This window comes from Rhinoraja longicauda, chromosome 11 (assembly GCF_053455715.1).
Source record: "Rhinoraja longicauda isolate Sanriku21f chromosome 11, sRhiLon1.1, whole genome shotgun sequence".
In the NCBI taxonomy this organism is placed as follows: Eukaryota; Metazoa; Chordata; class Chondrichthyes; order Rajiformes; family Arhynchobatidae; genus Rhinoraja; species Rhinoraja longicauda.
In genome coordinates this window covers 48,761,535-48,777,014 of record NC_135963.1, presented here as the reverse complement: position 1 = coordinate 48,777,014, position 15,480 = coordinate 48,761,535, and the positions used below count along the sequence as shown (strand labels likewise).

The 15,480-nt window shown below is 42.3% G+C and overlaps 1 protein-coding gene across 4 annotated transcripts in view; it reads right to left on the bottom strand.

Annotated features, from left to right (window-relative positions):
- edem3 (ER degradation enhancer, mannosidase alpha-like 3) overlaps positions 1-13,511 on the bottom strand; it is a 65,308-nt gene extending 51,797 nt beyond the window's left edge. For all 4 annotated transcript variants that reach the window (XM_078407621.1, XM_078407622.1, XM_078407623.1 and 1 more), the window contains exon 1: positions 13,250-13,511. In XM_078407621.1, coding sequence (XP_078263747.1) covers positions 13,250-13,398 — 149 coding nt within the window. In that variant the 5' untranslated portion in view covers positions 13,399-13,511. The remainder of the gene's footprint in view (positions 1-13,249) is intronic.
- Positions 13,512-15,480: the final 1,969 nt, after the last annotated feature.

The window sequence follows — 15,480 nt, the reverse complement described above, 5'->3', positions numbered from 1 at the left end:
CCATGCTGTATCTCTATACTAAGTTAAACTAATCTAAAGTAGAAATGGTTGAGAGCTTCAAGTTCCTGGGCATTAATATTACCAACAATGGTAACTATGAAGTTGAGGCGCTACAATGCTGAGAACTATATTCTGCACTATCTTCCCCTTTGTTCCACCTATTATACTGAGTTTGGCTCGATTGTATTCATGCATCTAATTGGATTGCATGCAAAACAAAGCTTTTCACTGGAGCTCAGTACACATGACAATAATGAACCTAAATACCTAAACCAGTTTCACTATTGCACCTGTACAATTCAACTCAATGCTGGGGGGTTAATTTTGGTGTATCACAATTCAAAATTAATTAATTACACGTAAAGAGCTTTGGGGTACAATGAGGATGTGAGAATGAGGAAGTAAGAATCAGGATTGGTGAGGGCAGGGCAGTGAACTTTGGCTATATGGATTGACGAGGCATGGATGTTGCCTATGCAGACTTTAGCAATGCTAATGAAAAGGAAGGCGAGTATAGGTTCGATCCAGGGAGAGCTAGATAATTGGATATATAACTGACTTCAGAGTAGGAAGCAGAGGAAGGCTGTTTTATGGACTGGAGATCTGTAACTAGCAGAGTGCCACAGGGATCGTTGCTGGGTTCTTTGTTGTTGCCTCTTATATCAACAATTTGGATGACTAACCAAGGCATGGTTAGTATGTTTTGTGGGTGATAGTAAAATAGGGGCATCATAGACAGTGAAGAAGGTTATCAACAATTACAGCAGGATCTTGGTCAGCTTGGGAAGTGGGCATAGGAATGGCAAATGTTGTTCAGCTCAGGCAAGTGAGATGTGTTGTATTTTGGGAAATTAAACTTTCACAGTGACTGTCAAGGCCTGGGGGGGTGTTGTAGAATGGAGTCAAGTACATTGTACTCTGAAAATGGTGTCACAGGTCGACAGGGGGAAGAAGACATCTGACATGCCACCATTCATCAGTTAGGGCATTGAGAATAGAAATTGGAATGCAATGTTTCAGTTAACGAGACATTGTTGAGACCACACCTGGAATATTGCATACAGTTTTGGTTCCACTACCAAAAGAAAGACATAATTAACCTAGAAAGAACACAAAAAGATTTATGAGAATGGTGCCACAATTTAGGGGCCCGAGTTACAGGGAGAGGCCAGAACTTTATTTCTTGGAGCAGAAGAGACCGAAGGGTGTCCTTTTCGAGGTGTACAAAATCACGAGGGCCACAGAGAAGGTGAAAGCACAGTCGTTTTCCAAGGGCTTGGGAATCAAGAACTAGAGGTCGTAGGTTTAAGGTGAGATGGAAAACATCAACAAAAGGGATCCAAGGGAAAATCTCTTCACATGGAAAATCTCTTCACATGTAGAAATAATAATAATAATAATAATATATTCCTTTACTCGTCCCACACTGGGGAAATTTAGTGGCTGGGGCAGGTAGATTAATAACATTTAAAAGACATTTGGACAGGTACATGGATAGGAAAGGTTCGGAGGGACATGGGTCAAGCCCAGGCAAATGGAACTAGCTTAATCGGGCATTTTGGTCAGCGTGGACCAATGGGGCAGAAGGGCCTGTATCCACACTGTATCACAAGGAGAATAAACACACCAATTATGAACAGAACCAGGCCACATGCCCCTTTCAGCTTGCTCTGTCATTTAATAATATCATGGCTGATTAGACTGTATCCCACTACATTGCTTATCTGGGATTGGATGGAATCCATTTACAATTTGTACAAATAATTTGATAGAAGGGTGTTAAAGACATTGTTAAATATGCTGACACAAAGATAAAGCTAGTAAGTAAATTCTGAGGACGTGAGGTGGCTACAAAGAGAAATAGCAGTAAACTAAGTGGGAGCATACAGACAATACAAAGTAAAGGGGATTACATTCCTAAAAAATAGCCTCTATTGCAATTTTCTGTAACGTGAAGTTGCACCAACCGTGCATGCATCAAGAAACACGAGCTGAAAAAATGAATTGATATGTTTGTCACTTTTACATAAATTTTGCCAATTTTATTCTCACATTACTGAGTTGCGATTTGTGCATTCTGTAAGAGTTTTACCTGAATAGCCGTAACATGGGGATTGTTCTCAATGAGGGGAAAACAATACTTTGGCAGGAAATGGATCAAAAAAGCATCTTACTTAAATGATGATAGATTGCGGATCTCCTACGTGCAGATGAATTTTGGTATCCTACTGCATGATTCAGGACTGGTATTTAGGCACAGCCAGTAATTAGGAGAGCTATCAGAATGTTATTGTTTACTGCAAGGGGGACTGAATACAGAAGCAGGAAGATTATATGATAATATGATAAGTTTTAATCTACAAATTGAGAGGGAGAAGGGAAAATCAGAAGTGTCAGTATTACAGTATAGCAAAGGGGATTACAGAGGCATGAGGCCGGATTTGACTGGAAGGAGACCCTAGCAGGTGGAACAGCAATGGTAGGTATTCCTGGGAATAATGCAGACGTTGCAGGATCAATTCATCCCAAAGAGGAGGAAAGATTCTAAGGGGAGTGAGAGGCACCCGTGGCTGACAAGGGAAGTCAAGGACAGCATTAAAATAAAAGAGAATAATAATATAGCAAAGAAGAGCGGGAAGTCAGAGGATTGGGACTCTTTTAAACAGCAACAGAAGATAACTAAAAAGGCAATACGGGGAGAAAAGATGAGGTACGAAGGTAAGCTGGCCAATAATATAAAGGACATATAATATAAAGGTAAAAGCTTCTTTAGGTATGTGAAGAGGAAAAAAATAGTTAAGGCAAATGTGGGTCCCTTGAAGACCGAAGCAGGGGAATTTATTACGGGGAACAAGGAAATGGCAGACGAGTTGAACCGGTACTTTGGATCTGTCTTCACTAAGGAAGATACAAACAATCTCCCAGATGTTCTCGTGGCCAGAGATCCTAGGGTGATGGAGGAACTGAAGGAAATTCACATTAGGCAGGAAATGGTGTTGGGTAGACTGATGGGACTGAAGGCTGATAAATCCCCAGGGCCTGATGGTCTGCATCCCAGGGTACTTGAGGAGGTGGCTCTAGAAATCATGGACGCATTGGTGGTCATTTTCCAATGTTCTATAGATTCAGGATCAGTTCCTGTGGATTGGAGGGTAGCTAATGTTATCCTACTTTTTAAGAAAGGAGGGAGAGAGAAAACAGGAAATTATAGACCAGTTAGTCTGACATCAGTGGTGGGGAAGATGCTGGCGTCACTTATAAAAGACGAAATTGCGGAGCCTTTGGATAGCAGTAACGGGATCGTTCCGAGTCCGCATGGATTTATGAAGGGGAAATCATGCTTGACTAATCTTCTGGAATTTTTTGAGGATGTAACTAGGAAAATGGACAGGGGAGAGCCGGTGGATGTAGTGTACCTTGACGTTCAGAAAGCCTTCGACAAGATCCCACATAGGAGATTAGTGTGCAAAATTAGAGCACATGGTATTGGGGGTAGGGTACTGACATGGATAGAAAATTGGTTGGCAGACAGAAAGCAAAGAGTGGGGATAAATGGGTCCCTTTCAGAATGGCAGGCAGTGACTAGTGGGGTACCGCAAGGCTCGGTGCTGGGACCGCAGCTATTTACAATATACATTAATGACTTGGATGAAGGGATTAAAAGTAACATTAACAAATTTGCAGATGACACAAAGCTGGGGACAGTGTGAACTGTGAGGAAGATGCTATGAGGTTGCAGGGTGACTTGGACAGGCTGTGTGAGTGGGCGGATGCATAGCAGATGCAGTTTAATGTGGATAAGTGTGAGGTTATCCACTTTGGTGGTAAGAATAGGAAGGCAGATTATTAACTGAATGGTGTCAAATTAGGAAAAGGGGACGTACAACGAGATCTGGGTGTCCTAATGCATCAGTCACTGAAAGGAAGCATGCAGGTACAGCAGGCAGTGAAGAAAGCCAATGGAATGTTGGCCTTCATAACAAGAGGAGTTGAGTATAGGAGCAAAGAGGTCTTTCTGCAGTTGTACAGGGCCCTAGTGAGACCGCACCTGGAGTACTGTGCAGTTTTGGTCTCCAAATTTGAGGAAGGATATTCTTGCTATTGAGGGCGTGCAGCGTAGGTTTACTAGGTTAATTCCCGGAATGGCAGGACTGTCGTATGTTGAAAGACTGGAGCGACTAGGCTTATATACACTGGAATTTAGAAGGATGAGAGGGGATCTTATTGAAACATGTAAGATTATTAAGGGGTTGGACACGTTAGAGGCAGGAAACATGTTCCCAATGTTGGGGGAGTCCAGAACCAGGGGCCACAGTTTAAGAATAAGGGGTAGGCCATTTAGAACAGAGATGAGGAAAAACTTTTTCAGTCAGAGAGTTGTAAATCTGTGGAATTCTCTGCCTCAGAAGGCAGTGGAGGCCAGTTCCCTGAATGCTTTCAAGAGAGAGCTAGATAGAGCTCTTAAGGATAGGGGGTATGGGGAGAAGGCAGGAACGGGGTACTGATTGAGAATGATCAGCCGTGATCACATTGAATGGTGGTGCTGGCTCGAAGGGCCGAATGGTCTACTGCACCTATTGTCTATTGTCTGTTATGCTTCAGTTGTTTGGGACTTCATCCTATTTAAGGAAGGATATTAATGTATTTAGAGATAATTGAGCAAATAGATGTCTGGAATAGGCAGGTCATTTTATGAACAAAGGTTGGGCAGAATAGGCCTGTGTCTGCTGGAAGAGTCGGTGATTACATGATTTAAATATAAAAAATCCAAAAGGACCTTGACAGGATGGATATGGAGATATTTTTATATAATATATAGAAAATATATAAAAAGAGAATCTACAATTTACTGTTTGAAAATAAGGGGGTCACCCAGTTGAGAAAGAGCCCCCTTAAAGTGTCAAAGCAATTTGCTTCCTTGACAGGTGGAGCAAGCAAAGTCTTTGAATATTTTGCAGGCAGAGTTAGATTTTTGATAAGCAGAGGGGTGAAAGGGAGTAGTTGGGAAACAAAAGCAGAGGTTTCAATATTGTGCCCTATCTCAATGTATGGTGGGGCATCAGATTGTATGGAGCCTGCTCCTGTTCTTCGTTTGTATGCATGCTCATGACAATATGTTATATTTTGCAATGAGAATAAGCTGGAAATCCCTTTTTGGTCAATTCACTGATTTAAGGAGAATACACAAGAGATGGTTGCCCTATGGAGCAGCAGAAGTTACTGACAAGGAGTTCTTTGAATTTCACTTTTAACTGCACCACGCCAACGATCAAGAAGTCACGGTCAATTTCACAGCACTGGGACATTTAATAAATTCAGGATTAAGTTTTTGCCATCACCAAGACTCCTATCTCTTTGCTGTTAATAGAATATTACTGTGCACAAACTGACTGCTGTATTTCTCCACAAATTCACAAGCCATGAAGTGCTCTGAAGCAGAGAATAAATGAGGGCTGAACATTCATACTCTGCTTGCTGGATAATTTTATTCTGATTGTCCACAGCCTTCTACGAGGACTCCGTTACATACCTGGTAAACAGCCATGTATTTTTTTTTTAATGATTGGATTTGCATTTGATTTGTAGAAAGCAGCTGGTGGGTCATCACTGGGGACCATTCACAGCAAGAGCAATCAGGTTTCTAGATCCCCAACATTCATTTCTTTAATACAATCATGCTGTTTTCAGGGGTTATTTTGACCACTCTTGATACAATTTCATGCACCATTTCTAAATTTAGCTAAAATCAAGAGTAAAAGACAAAACAAAACTAAATCACATCTGTTGCACCAAGACTAAACATTTATGGCGGCTGTTATTAATTCGTGGTTGACAGTTCCTTTCCACTTTGTGCTTCACCTCTCTTGGAGTTTGATTTGCCATAATAACTCCAATGATGAGGTGAGAAAATCTAGACAAAAATTGTAGTCTCCCAAATGACTATACCATGTCTTTAAAATATATGTAATCGGTTAAACTTATGTGCCATTTACACAATTTATTTATTTATTCGTGACATCACACAGCTGTTTGCCAATAGCGAGCAAATTTTAGTGCCACGTCGTTGGCCTCTGCAAGATCCTTTACAGTGCATGTGTCATGCAGCACGTCACAGCTCAGGAGATGTTCCATAGTCTGGAGGCCCCATCCACACTCGCAGTCTGCTGCATCTTCAGTGTATCCCCACTTCAGCATGTTCGATTTGCTCCTCCCTCTGCCTGTCCGCAGTCTGTTGAGACTGCGCCAGGTTATCCACGGTTGGTCGGAACCTGGTGGGAGTTTCTCAGAGGGATCGATTGCCATGCGAGTGTCTTCCGGAGATTTCTCTAGTCTCTCGTCCCAGAGTTTGGGCCTTCTGGACGATGCACTGCAGCCCAGGGGATGGACAGAAGAGAGGAATCTTCTGCGTAATTTCAAATGCTGAGGTAGTAAAGGGTGGTCATGTAGGGGGTGTCTTTCATCCTCTGATTGGCTGAGGCATTCTTTTTGACTGGCTACAGCTCTTCTGATTCCAGGAGGTGCAATGCCAGAGAGTAGGTAGATGTTGTCAGTCTTGGTAGGTTTCATGCATCCACTGATACAGCGACAGCTTGTGTTTACATAGAAACATAGAAAATAGGTGCAGGGGGAGGCCATTCGGCCCTTTAAGCCAGCACCACCATTCATTATGATCATGGCTGATCATCCACAATCAGTAACCTGTGCCCAACACAGGATCAATCTTCCTTGCATGAGCTGAGCGCTCCCATACTGCACAGGCATAGTCGGCAGTGGAGAAGCAGAGAGCCAGAGCTGTTGTTCGAATGGTTTTAGAATTTTCTCCTCATTTTGAGGTACTCAGCTTGCTAAGAAGAGCATTTCTGGAACTGACTTTTCCTCTAAGCTTGGTGATATGTGCTTTGTAGGTCAGAGATCGATCAAGAGTCACACCGAGATACACTGGACTGTCACTGTGCTCCAATCTGACTCCATTCCATATGATCTTCAACATTCAATTTGCATACTTGTTCTTCAAGTGGAAGGCGCAGACTTGGGTTTTAGATGGATTGGCTCTCAGGTGATTCTCTTTGTAGTATGAGGACAAGTTTACTAAAGCCTCACAGAGTAGCTTCTGCATCAAGGAAGTCAGCACTTTGGGTTGTAATACACCGGTCATTTGCATAAATGAAACTCCTGGCGTTGGGATGGATAGGCTGGTCGTTAACATAGATATTGAACAAGGTGGGTGCCAGGACACTTCCTTGAGGGAGGCCGTTATCTGCCTGCGCCAGCGACATTTCTTTCCTGGCAGCTCGACAAAGAAGCGTGTTTTCGTCCAGAGTCTTCACCAGGTTGGTTAGATGCAAATTGTGTGTCAAATTAAGTACTTTGTGTAACAGTCGGTGATGGTTTACTGTATCACAAGCGGCTGAAAGGTCTACAAAAACAGCACCTGTGATAGCACCTTCCTGGAAGCCATCCTCTATGTGTTGGGTGAGATTGAGAAGCTGACCTGTGCAGGACTTCCCAGGCCGGAACCCTGCCTGCTTCTTTAGTAGGGATGGCTTTATCACCTGGCTGAGGCAAGTCCAGATGAGTCGCTCAAACAGCTTGTAGGTGTGGCAAAGAAGTGATATTGGCCTGTAGCTCTTTGTTGCTGAAGGATCTTTGCCTGGCTTCAGCAATGCTATGACACGTGCACGACGCCAGATCTTTGGGATGTGACATCTCTCCATGCAAGTGTTAAACATAGCCAGCAACCACTGTTTTGCAGTTGGTCCAAGGTGCTTGATCAGTTCAGTCGTGATGTTATCCAGACCTGCAACTTTACCTATTTTGGCTGTGCAGATAGCAGCATCGAGTTCTTTCATTTTAAAAGGCTGACACAGTTGTGGGTTATCAGAGTGACCTTCATAGCACTGCTGGGGTTTCTGCTTTGTCACTGGTGAGTTAGTTTTGTCATTGAGTAGGAGTTGGTGTGCTACTTGATTAGCAGTAGGCCGGTCAGTATGGAGTGACTTGGTCTTCTTTGGGTCCCTGTTAATCCGATTGAGAGTGGCCCAAGCCTTCTTGATGCTGTGTGTCATATCCACGGATTCAATCAGATCCTGCCACAACTTGCGCCGATCAGATGCGATAGCTGCAGTAAAAGGCTTCCCCGGTGGCTATAGTATCAGCAGAAAAGGGGTCGGCTTCATACTTCTCCTTGTATAAGGCATATTTGGGGAAAGGCCAGGTACATATTCCGTGCGGCAGCCTCAAGGGATATGTCTTTTCGACAAATTCCATACTCTTAGCACGATGGGGGCCATAGCAGGAGCGTTCTCGTCGCGGTCCCTGTCAGATTCTACAAGTATCAGCAAATCCTACTACCACACCGCACACTGTATTTACACAATTAAATACATAGTAAAACATTATGACCATAAGTCTTTTCAGAAAATGCTGATTTCTCCATGAAAATGAGCACATTAAAAAGGGATTGTCTGGAAAATTAGATTGCTCAAGATGGGATACATGCTCCTCCAATGGGATGGAAAACTATGACTCATAAGTTTGTGCTGTAAAATAAATAACTTAAATCAAATCATTTCATGTAAAAATTAATGTGCTTCACTTTAAAAGAAACCCAAACAGTTTAGTGCAGAAGTGCATAGTACTTTTAACTGATTGCAGAGGGTCTTGTTTGGAACACGTACTTTGCTTCTGATGCCCATGAGGATGAACATTTAACAGGCAAGTGTTACAGAGAATAGGATGGATGTGCTTTTTTGCACCACAAATCAATTTCCACTGCCCCAATGCAACAAATTGCTTTCAACACCTGCATCAACATCTAAATCAAATAGTGTTGTAGGCAAAATGCATACTACAAAATACCCATTATAACTTTTAACGTGGAAAATTTTCAATACTATATGAATTCCCTCAATATAAATACAATGTGTACTGAGACGTTTTACGAGGACTAGAGGGTGTGAGCTATAGGGAGAGATTGAGTAGGCTGGGTCTCAATTCCTTGGAGCGCAGGAGGACAAGGAATGATCTTATAGAGGTGTATAAAATCATGAGAGAAACAAATCAGGTAGATGCACAGAGTCTCTTGCTGAGAGTAGGTGAATCGAGGACCAGAGGACATAGGTGTACAGTGAAGGGGAAAAGATTCAATAGGAATCTGAGGGATAACATTTTCACACAAAGTGGGGTGGGTGCATGGAACAATAGACAATAGGTGCAGGAGGAGGCCAATCGGCCCTTAGAGCCAGCACCGCCATTCAATGTGATCATGGCTGATCATTCTCAATCAGTACCCCGTTCCTGCCTTCTCCCCATACCCCCTGACTCCACTATCCTTAAGAGCTCTATCTAGTTCTCTCTTGAATGCATTCAGAGAATTGGCCTCCATTGCCTTCTGAGGCAGAGAATTCCAGATTCACAACTCTCTGACTGAAAAAGGTTTTTCCTCATCTCAGTTCTAAATGGCCTACCCCTTATTCTTAAAATGTGGCCCCTTGTTCTGGACTCCACCAACATTGGGAACATGTTTCCTGCCTCTAACGTGTCCAACCCCTTAATAATCTTATACGTTTCGATAAGATCTCCTCTCATCCTTCTAAATTCCAGTGTATACAAGCCTAGTCGCTCCAGTCTTTCAAATACGACAGTCCCGCCATTCCGGGAATTAACCTAGTAAACCTATGCTGCACGCCCCCAATAGCAAGAATATCCTTCCTCAAATTTGGAGACCAAAACTGCACAGTACTCCAGGTGAGGTCTCACTAGGGCCCTGTACAACTGCAGAAGGACCTCTTTGCTCCTATACTCAACTCCTCTTGTTATGAAGGCCAACATTCCATTGGCTTTCTTCACTGCCTGCTGTACCTGCATGCTTCCTTTCAGTGACTGATGCACTAGGACACCCAGATCTCGTTGTACGTCCCCTTTTCCTAACTTGACACCATTCAGATAATACTCTGCCTTCCTATTCTTACCACCAAAGTGGATAACCTCACATTTATCCACATTAAACTGCATCTGCCATGCATCCTCCCACTCACACAACCTGTCCAACTCACTCTGCAACCTCATAGCATCTTCCTCACAGCTTCCCAGCTTTGTATCATCTGCAAATTTGCTAATGGTACTTTTAATCCCTTCATCCAAGTCATTAATGTATATTGTAAATAGCTGCGGTCCCAGCACCGAGCCTTGTGGTACCCCACTAGTTACTGCCTGCCATTCTGAAAGGGACCCATTTATCCCCACTCTTTGCTTTCTGCTGTCAACCAATTTTCTATCCATGTCAGTACCCTACCTCCAATACCAACAAACTGCCAGAGGAGGTAGTTGAGGCAGGAATTATCCCAACATTTAAGAAAAAGTTAGATAGGTACATGAATAGGACAGGTTTGGAGGGTAATGGACCAGGTAGGACTATTGTAGCTGGTAATTGTAGCTGGTAATTATGTGGGCAAGTTGGGTCGAAGGGCCTGTTTCCACACTGTATCACTCTATGACTCTCTATAACTCTATTTCATGTTTGCAGCTTCCCTTTAATCATTTAATTTTTTCAGTTTTGCTGGGAAGTATATCATTGTCAATTACTGATTCGAAACAAACTGAAACAAACTGAAGAACTTAGACATTTATGTACACATCCTTTAACATCCTTTAACAATAATGCCATATAGTACTTAAAATAGTTCATTACTTTTTTTTGCAAATAACTTTGTTTCGCTGAAGAGCATTACACAAGAAAATGAAATTTATTTATCAAACCTTGTATTCACAAGAATGTGGAACTGGCAATTCACTGGTAATGAAGTTATTTTTAAATGAATTACATAGCCAATTTAAATGAATATGCATATGTCAACTAATTAAACCAGCAAATTTGACATCAAATCAAAAAACAAAACTGCACAACAATCTAATAAAGCTTTGATCGAATTCAGACTATAATTCAAAACTTGCCAATTGAAGGGCAGACGCAAAATACTAAACTTCCTAGGAATTCCCAGATAAGATTGGGTATGACATATTGGGGCAGGGCAATTATCGGAGCAGCTCACCTGACAAAATAAAATGTAAGCAAAATTATGAAAAACAAACCAGTTACTGTTGATGTTCCACAAAAAATACCACTGTTACTCTTTACTGTCTTCACTAAAGCCATTTATATGCATTTGTTAGAATGATATGCAAGTTTTCTGATGAAAAGCTGCAAGAATTATCAGCTGTTGTAAGCACATCTCAATGTCTTAAGGAGCCAGTGTTTGATAATTTATTTTTAAACTTGAAAAATTCAGCTAGAGTACAAAAATGCTGGTCAACACCAAAGAAAAGGGAATATTACATAAAATAAATTTAAGCCATTGGAGAGTGAAAAAGATCCGGGTATTAGCATGAATCACGCAAATGGCTGGTGACTACTGCCACATTGCCATTGTTAAAACTAGCAGTTTTGTTGTTCAATTGAAAGGGCAATTCCTTACAGATCAAAGTGCATTATGCCGTTCCTGTATATGATCTTAGTTAGGTCTCAGTTAGGATACTATGTATGTCCAGCTTTCATCTCCCACAATGGGGAATTATGCATCTTTCAAGTTTGTGCAGTGGAAGACCTTTTTTAAAAACTTTAACTTTGCTGATAGGCTGAAGGAACTGGTTCTTTAGAGAAAGAAAATTGAGACCAATGTGATTGAAGGCCATAAAATAATTTAATATTTGGATTCTTGTTAAGGGAGACAGAATATCCATGTATGCAACTTACGCTACATTGTTTTTGTTGTCTCTTTCATGAGATTACAAACACAAAACACCAGAGCTATTTGAGAGATGGTCAATATTTGATCCTTAGTCTGAGGACAATACCCCTTCAACAAAACTGATTTTACTGAAAAAAACAATTATCTGAAATATTGCAAGATAATGTTATATTCAACAGTGATTAATTTTGAAATGAGATATTCACTTTTCAAAGATTTTGGAATTTACTATTACATTAAAATTGTTACAAATGATAAAACATAAATTCTGAAGGGAGTCTTTTCAGTATGACAATTGAGTCTACGACGCCCCTTTTGATGTTTAAGTAATATTTCTTGTCAAATAAAGCAAACAATCTAATTATGAAATCTAAAGAAATACAATTTTTCCATTTGCATGTAACACCAATTCACATTTTATTTTTAAATCTACTCAACGTGCTAGTTTGCCCAAAGTTAGAAACGTCAAAGTATTATGGAATTCAGAAAATCTCTTAAAATGCAAAATTAGGTGATCCAAATTGATTTATTCACAAAATGCTGGAGTAACTCAGCAGGTCAGGCAGCATCTCGGGAGAGAAGGAATGGGTGACGTTTCGGGTCGAGACCCTTCTTCAGATCTAATAATAAAAGATTGAATGTGCAGCAGAGTGCTTCCGCAGATTCCTTAGTAAGCTTACCTTGCAGTATGTTTTTTAAAGTTATCAAAAGGAAAAAAAATCCAATTTGTTTTTAAAACTTTGGACAGATCATATCTTTCATCTTTGCAGATTAGGAACTAAATAATCAATGACTTAGTTTATCTAATTGCAATATGTGCTTTGAAAACAGAAAATATTGGGAAAATACATCAGATCAGACAGTATAAGAAAATAACTGCAGATGCTGGTACAAATCGATTTATTCACAAAATGCTGGAGTAACTCAGCAGGTCAGGCAGCAAAAGACATCAGATCAGACAGCATCTGTAGTAACAGTCAAAGTTTCCGGTGTGCAGACCCTTCATGAGAATTAAAATAAATAATGTCCTGTGCAGTTTGCTGAGATTTGACATACATTTCCTTTCTTACTGCACAATCCAGTAACCTGTTGCAATGACTCTGTTTCCAAATTCATTACAGTTCAATATTTCACTTACTGTCTTACAGCAGTTATTGAAAACCAATGTCATCATCAAGGAATTAGAACACTATATAAAGTTCTGTTGCTGTACAAATTAATTTGCCAGCTGCCGACAGATTTTATAAGACAGGTTTATTATTAGTTATAAACCATGATATAATCTATTCTGACAGATGCACCTCAATGCACACATTTTAAAAGTCGATCAGGCAGCAGACTTCACCATAATCAAAATGTTTTTTCTCTCTCTCTCCCCATCCCACCCCCACCCCCACCACCCCTTAAAGCCCAGAGCTACAAATGAACCCTTTCCTGGAAGCATATGTTTCTATATGTAGCATAGGATAGGGGGGGGGGGCGAAATGATCATCGTCACTCACCTGAGTTGGCGTTTCTCTTCCTTCCCCATCGCTGCCACCATCCGCAGCCCCAGGCAGGACACGGCCAGCAGCAGCAGCCATCTGGGCAGAGCAGAGGATGAGCACCTCTCTCTGCCACTTTCCACACCACTCATCAGGCCGGCACTCATCCACTCGCACGCACACTGAGAGCAGAAACACGGCAGAAGTGTCCCATTCACCCTCTCCCAACACTGTAATGTCACCAGCGGCCAATCCCGCACCTCTTCCTGGCAGCCGCCATCTTTTGGTGACGGTGGAAAACTGACGTTGACAACCGCTGGTCCCGCCCACACATTCATGGGCGACGCCGCCCATTGGCTGTAACCGTGGCGTGGACGTCACGTCCGCGACCACTCTGTATGGCGGACCCGCCTGTCAATCACATGTCGGTCCCGCCCCCTGCGACGGTGCTGCGTCATTTCCGGGCAGGTGGCTGATTGTCTCCATTGGCAACCATTCCTCTTCTCCACAGATGCTGCCCGACCCGCTGGGCATTACTACTCCAGCATCAGATGCTGCCCGACCCGCTGGGCATTACCACTCCAGCATTTTATGTCTGTCTTCGGTATCAATCGGGGTCTGCAGTTCCTTCCTACACATCCTACCTGGGTCTCTACTCCTTGGAGCGCCAGAGGATGAAGGGTGATCTTTTAGAGGTGTATAAAATCATGAGAAGAATAGATCGGATAGAATAAAAAGGCTTTTGGCACATTGGCCTTCATCAGCCAGAGTATTGAGTGTAGAAGTTGGGAGGTCATGTTGCAGTTGTATAAGACATTGGTGAGGTCATATTTAGAGTAATAGGAATCTGAAGGGTAACTTGTTCACACGAAGGGTGGTGAGTGTATGGTAGTTGAGACTGAGATTATCCCAATGTTTAAGAAACAGTCAGCAGGTACATGGATAGGACAGGTTTGGAGGGATATATGGACCAAGCGCAGGCTGGTGGGACTAGTGCAGCTGGGATATGTTGGCCGGTGTGGGCAAGTTGGGCCGAAGGGTCTGTTTCCATGCTGTATCGGCCCATGACTATACCCGGTATCTTCATTGACAGGAGAGCTGGCAATCATGGTACCAGCAGCTGTCTGGCAAACGAATGGCTGCTGTCCGCAGTGAGAAGTCACCACCTGGCCCAGGTTTCACATGTGTTCCGAGAATACTAAATTAGTACTAAAAGGGAGCTATATTAAACAAAAATGTAATATATGAAAAGACGTGTTAGTAACTGCTGCTCTGCAACCCCATGCAAATTCAGCAGTGAATCGACCCAGGCTTGGGTGTGGAGAGCAAAACACAAAGTGCTGGAGGAGCTCTGGGCGAGGCAGCGTCAAGCTTTCAAGCTTTTATATCTTCTTTTTGATGGGAAAGGGACGAAGGAATTAAGAAAGGTGTAAATGGTCTTTGATTATGTTGGCTGCTTTCTGAAGGCCGCGTGAAGTATAAATGGAGTTGATGGTAGGGGGAGGATGGTTTGTGTGGTGGACTGGGCTACATACACAATTCTCTGCAGTTTCGTGTGGAATTGGGCAGGGCTGTTGCCAAAATGAGCTGTGAGGCATCCTGACATGATTCCATGGTGCAAGTTGGTAAGATTTGTCAGAGATTTGCCGAACTTCCACAGAAGACAAAGGAAGTAGAGGAAGTAGTTTGCTTTCATGGCCATAGTTTCAAAGACAGATACAAGATTCTGATTCAAGACAGATTGTTGGTGAGATGTACCCCAAGGAACTTGTTCTCGACCGTCTCCACTTCGGCACCATTGATGCTGACTGGGGTGTATACACCACTTCCTTTCTGGAAGTCATTAGCTACCTTCATCTTGCTGACATTTAGGGAGTGGTTGTTGTCTTGACCCCATGTTGTTAAACTCTCGATCTCCTTCCTATACTCCATCTCATCATCGTTTGAGATCCCACCCACCATGGTGATGTCATCTGCAAACTTGTAAATACAATTGGAGTAATATTTGGCTGTATTGTCATGAGTGCATAGGGAGTATAGTCAAGGGCTGAGAACACATCCTTGCAAGGCACCAATGTTAAGAATTATCATGGAGGATGTTTTGCTGCCTATCCTCATTGATTCGGGTCTATGGGTCAGGATGTCGAGAATCCAGTTACAGATGGTTTTCTGAATCCTAGGTCCAACAGTTTGGAGATGAGTTTGGTTAGGATAATGGTGTTGATGATCAATAAATAGAAGTTTGACGT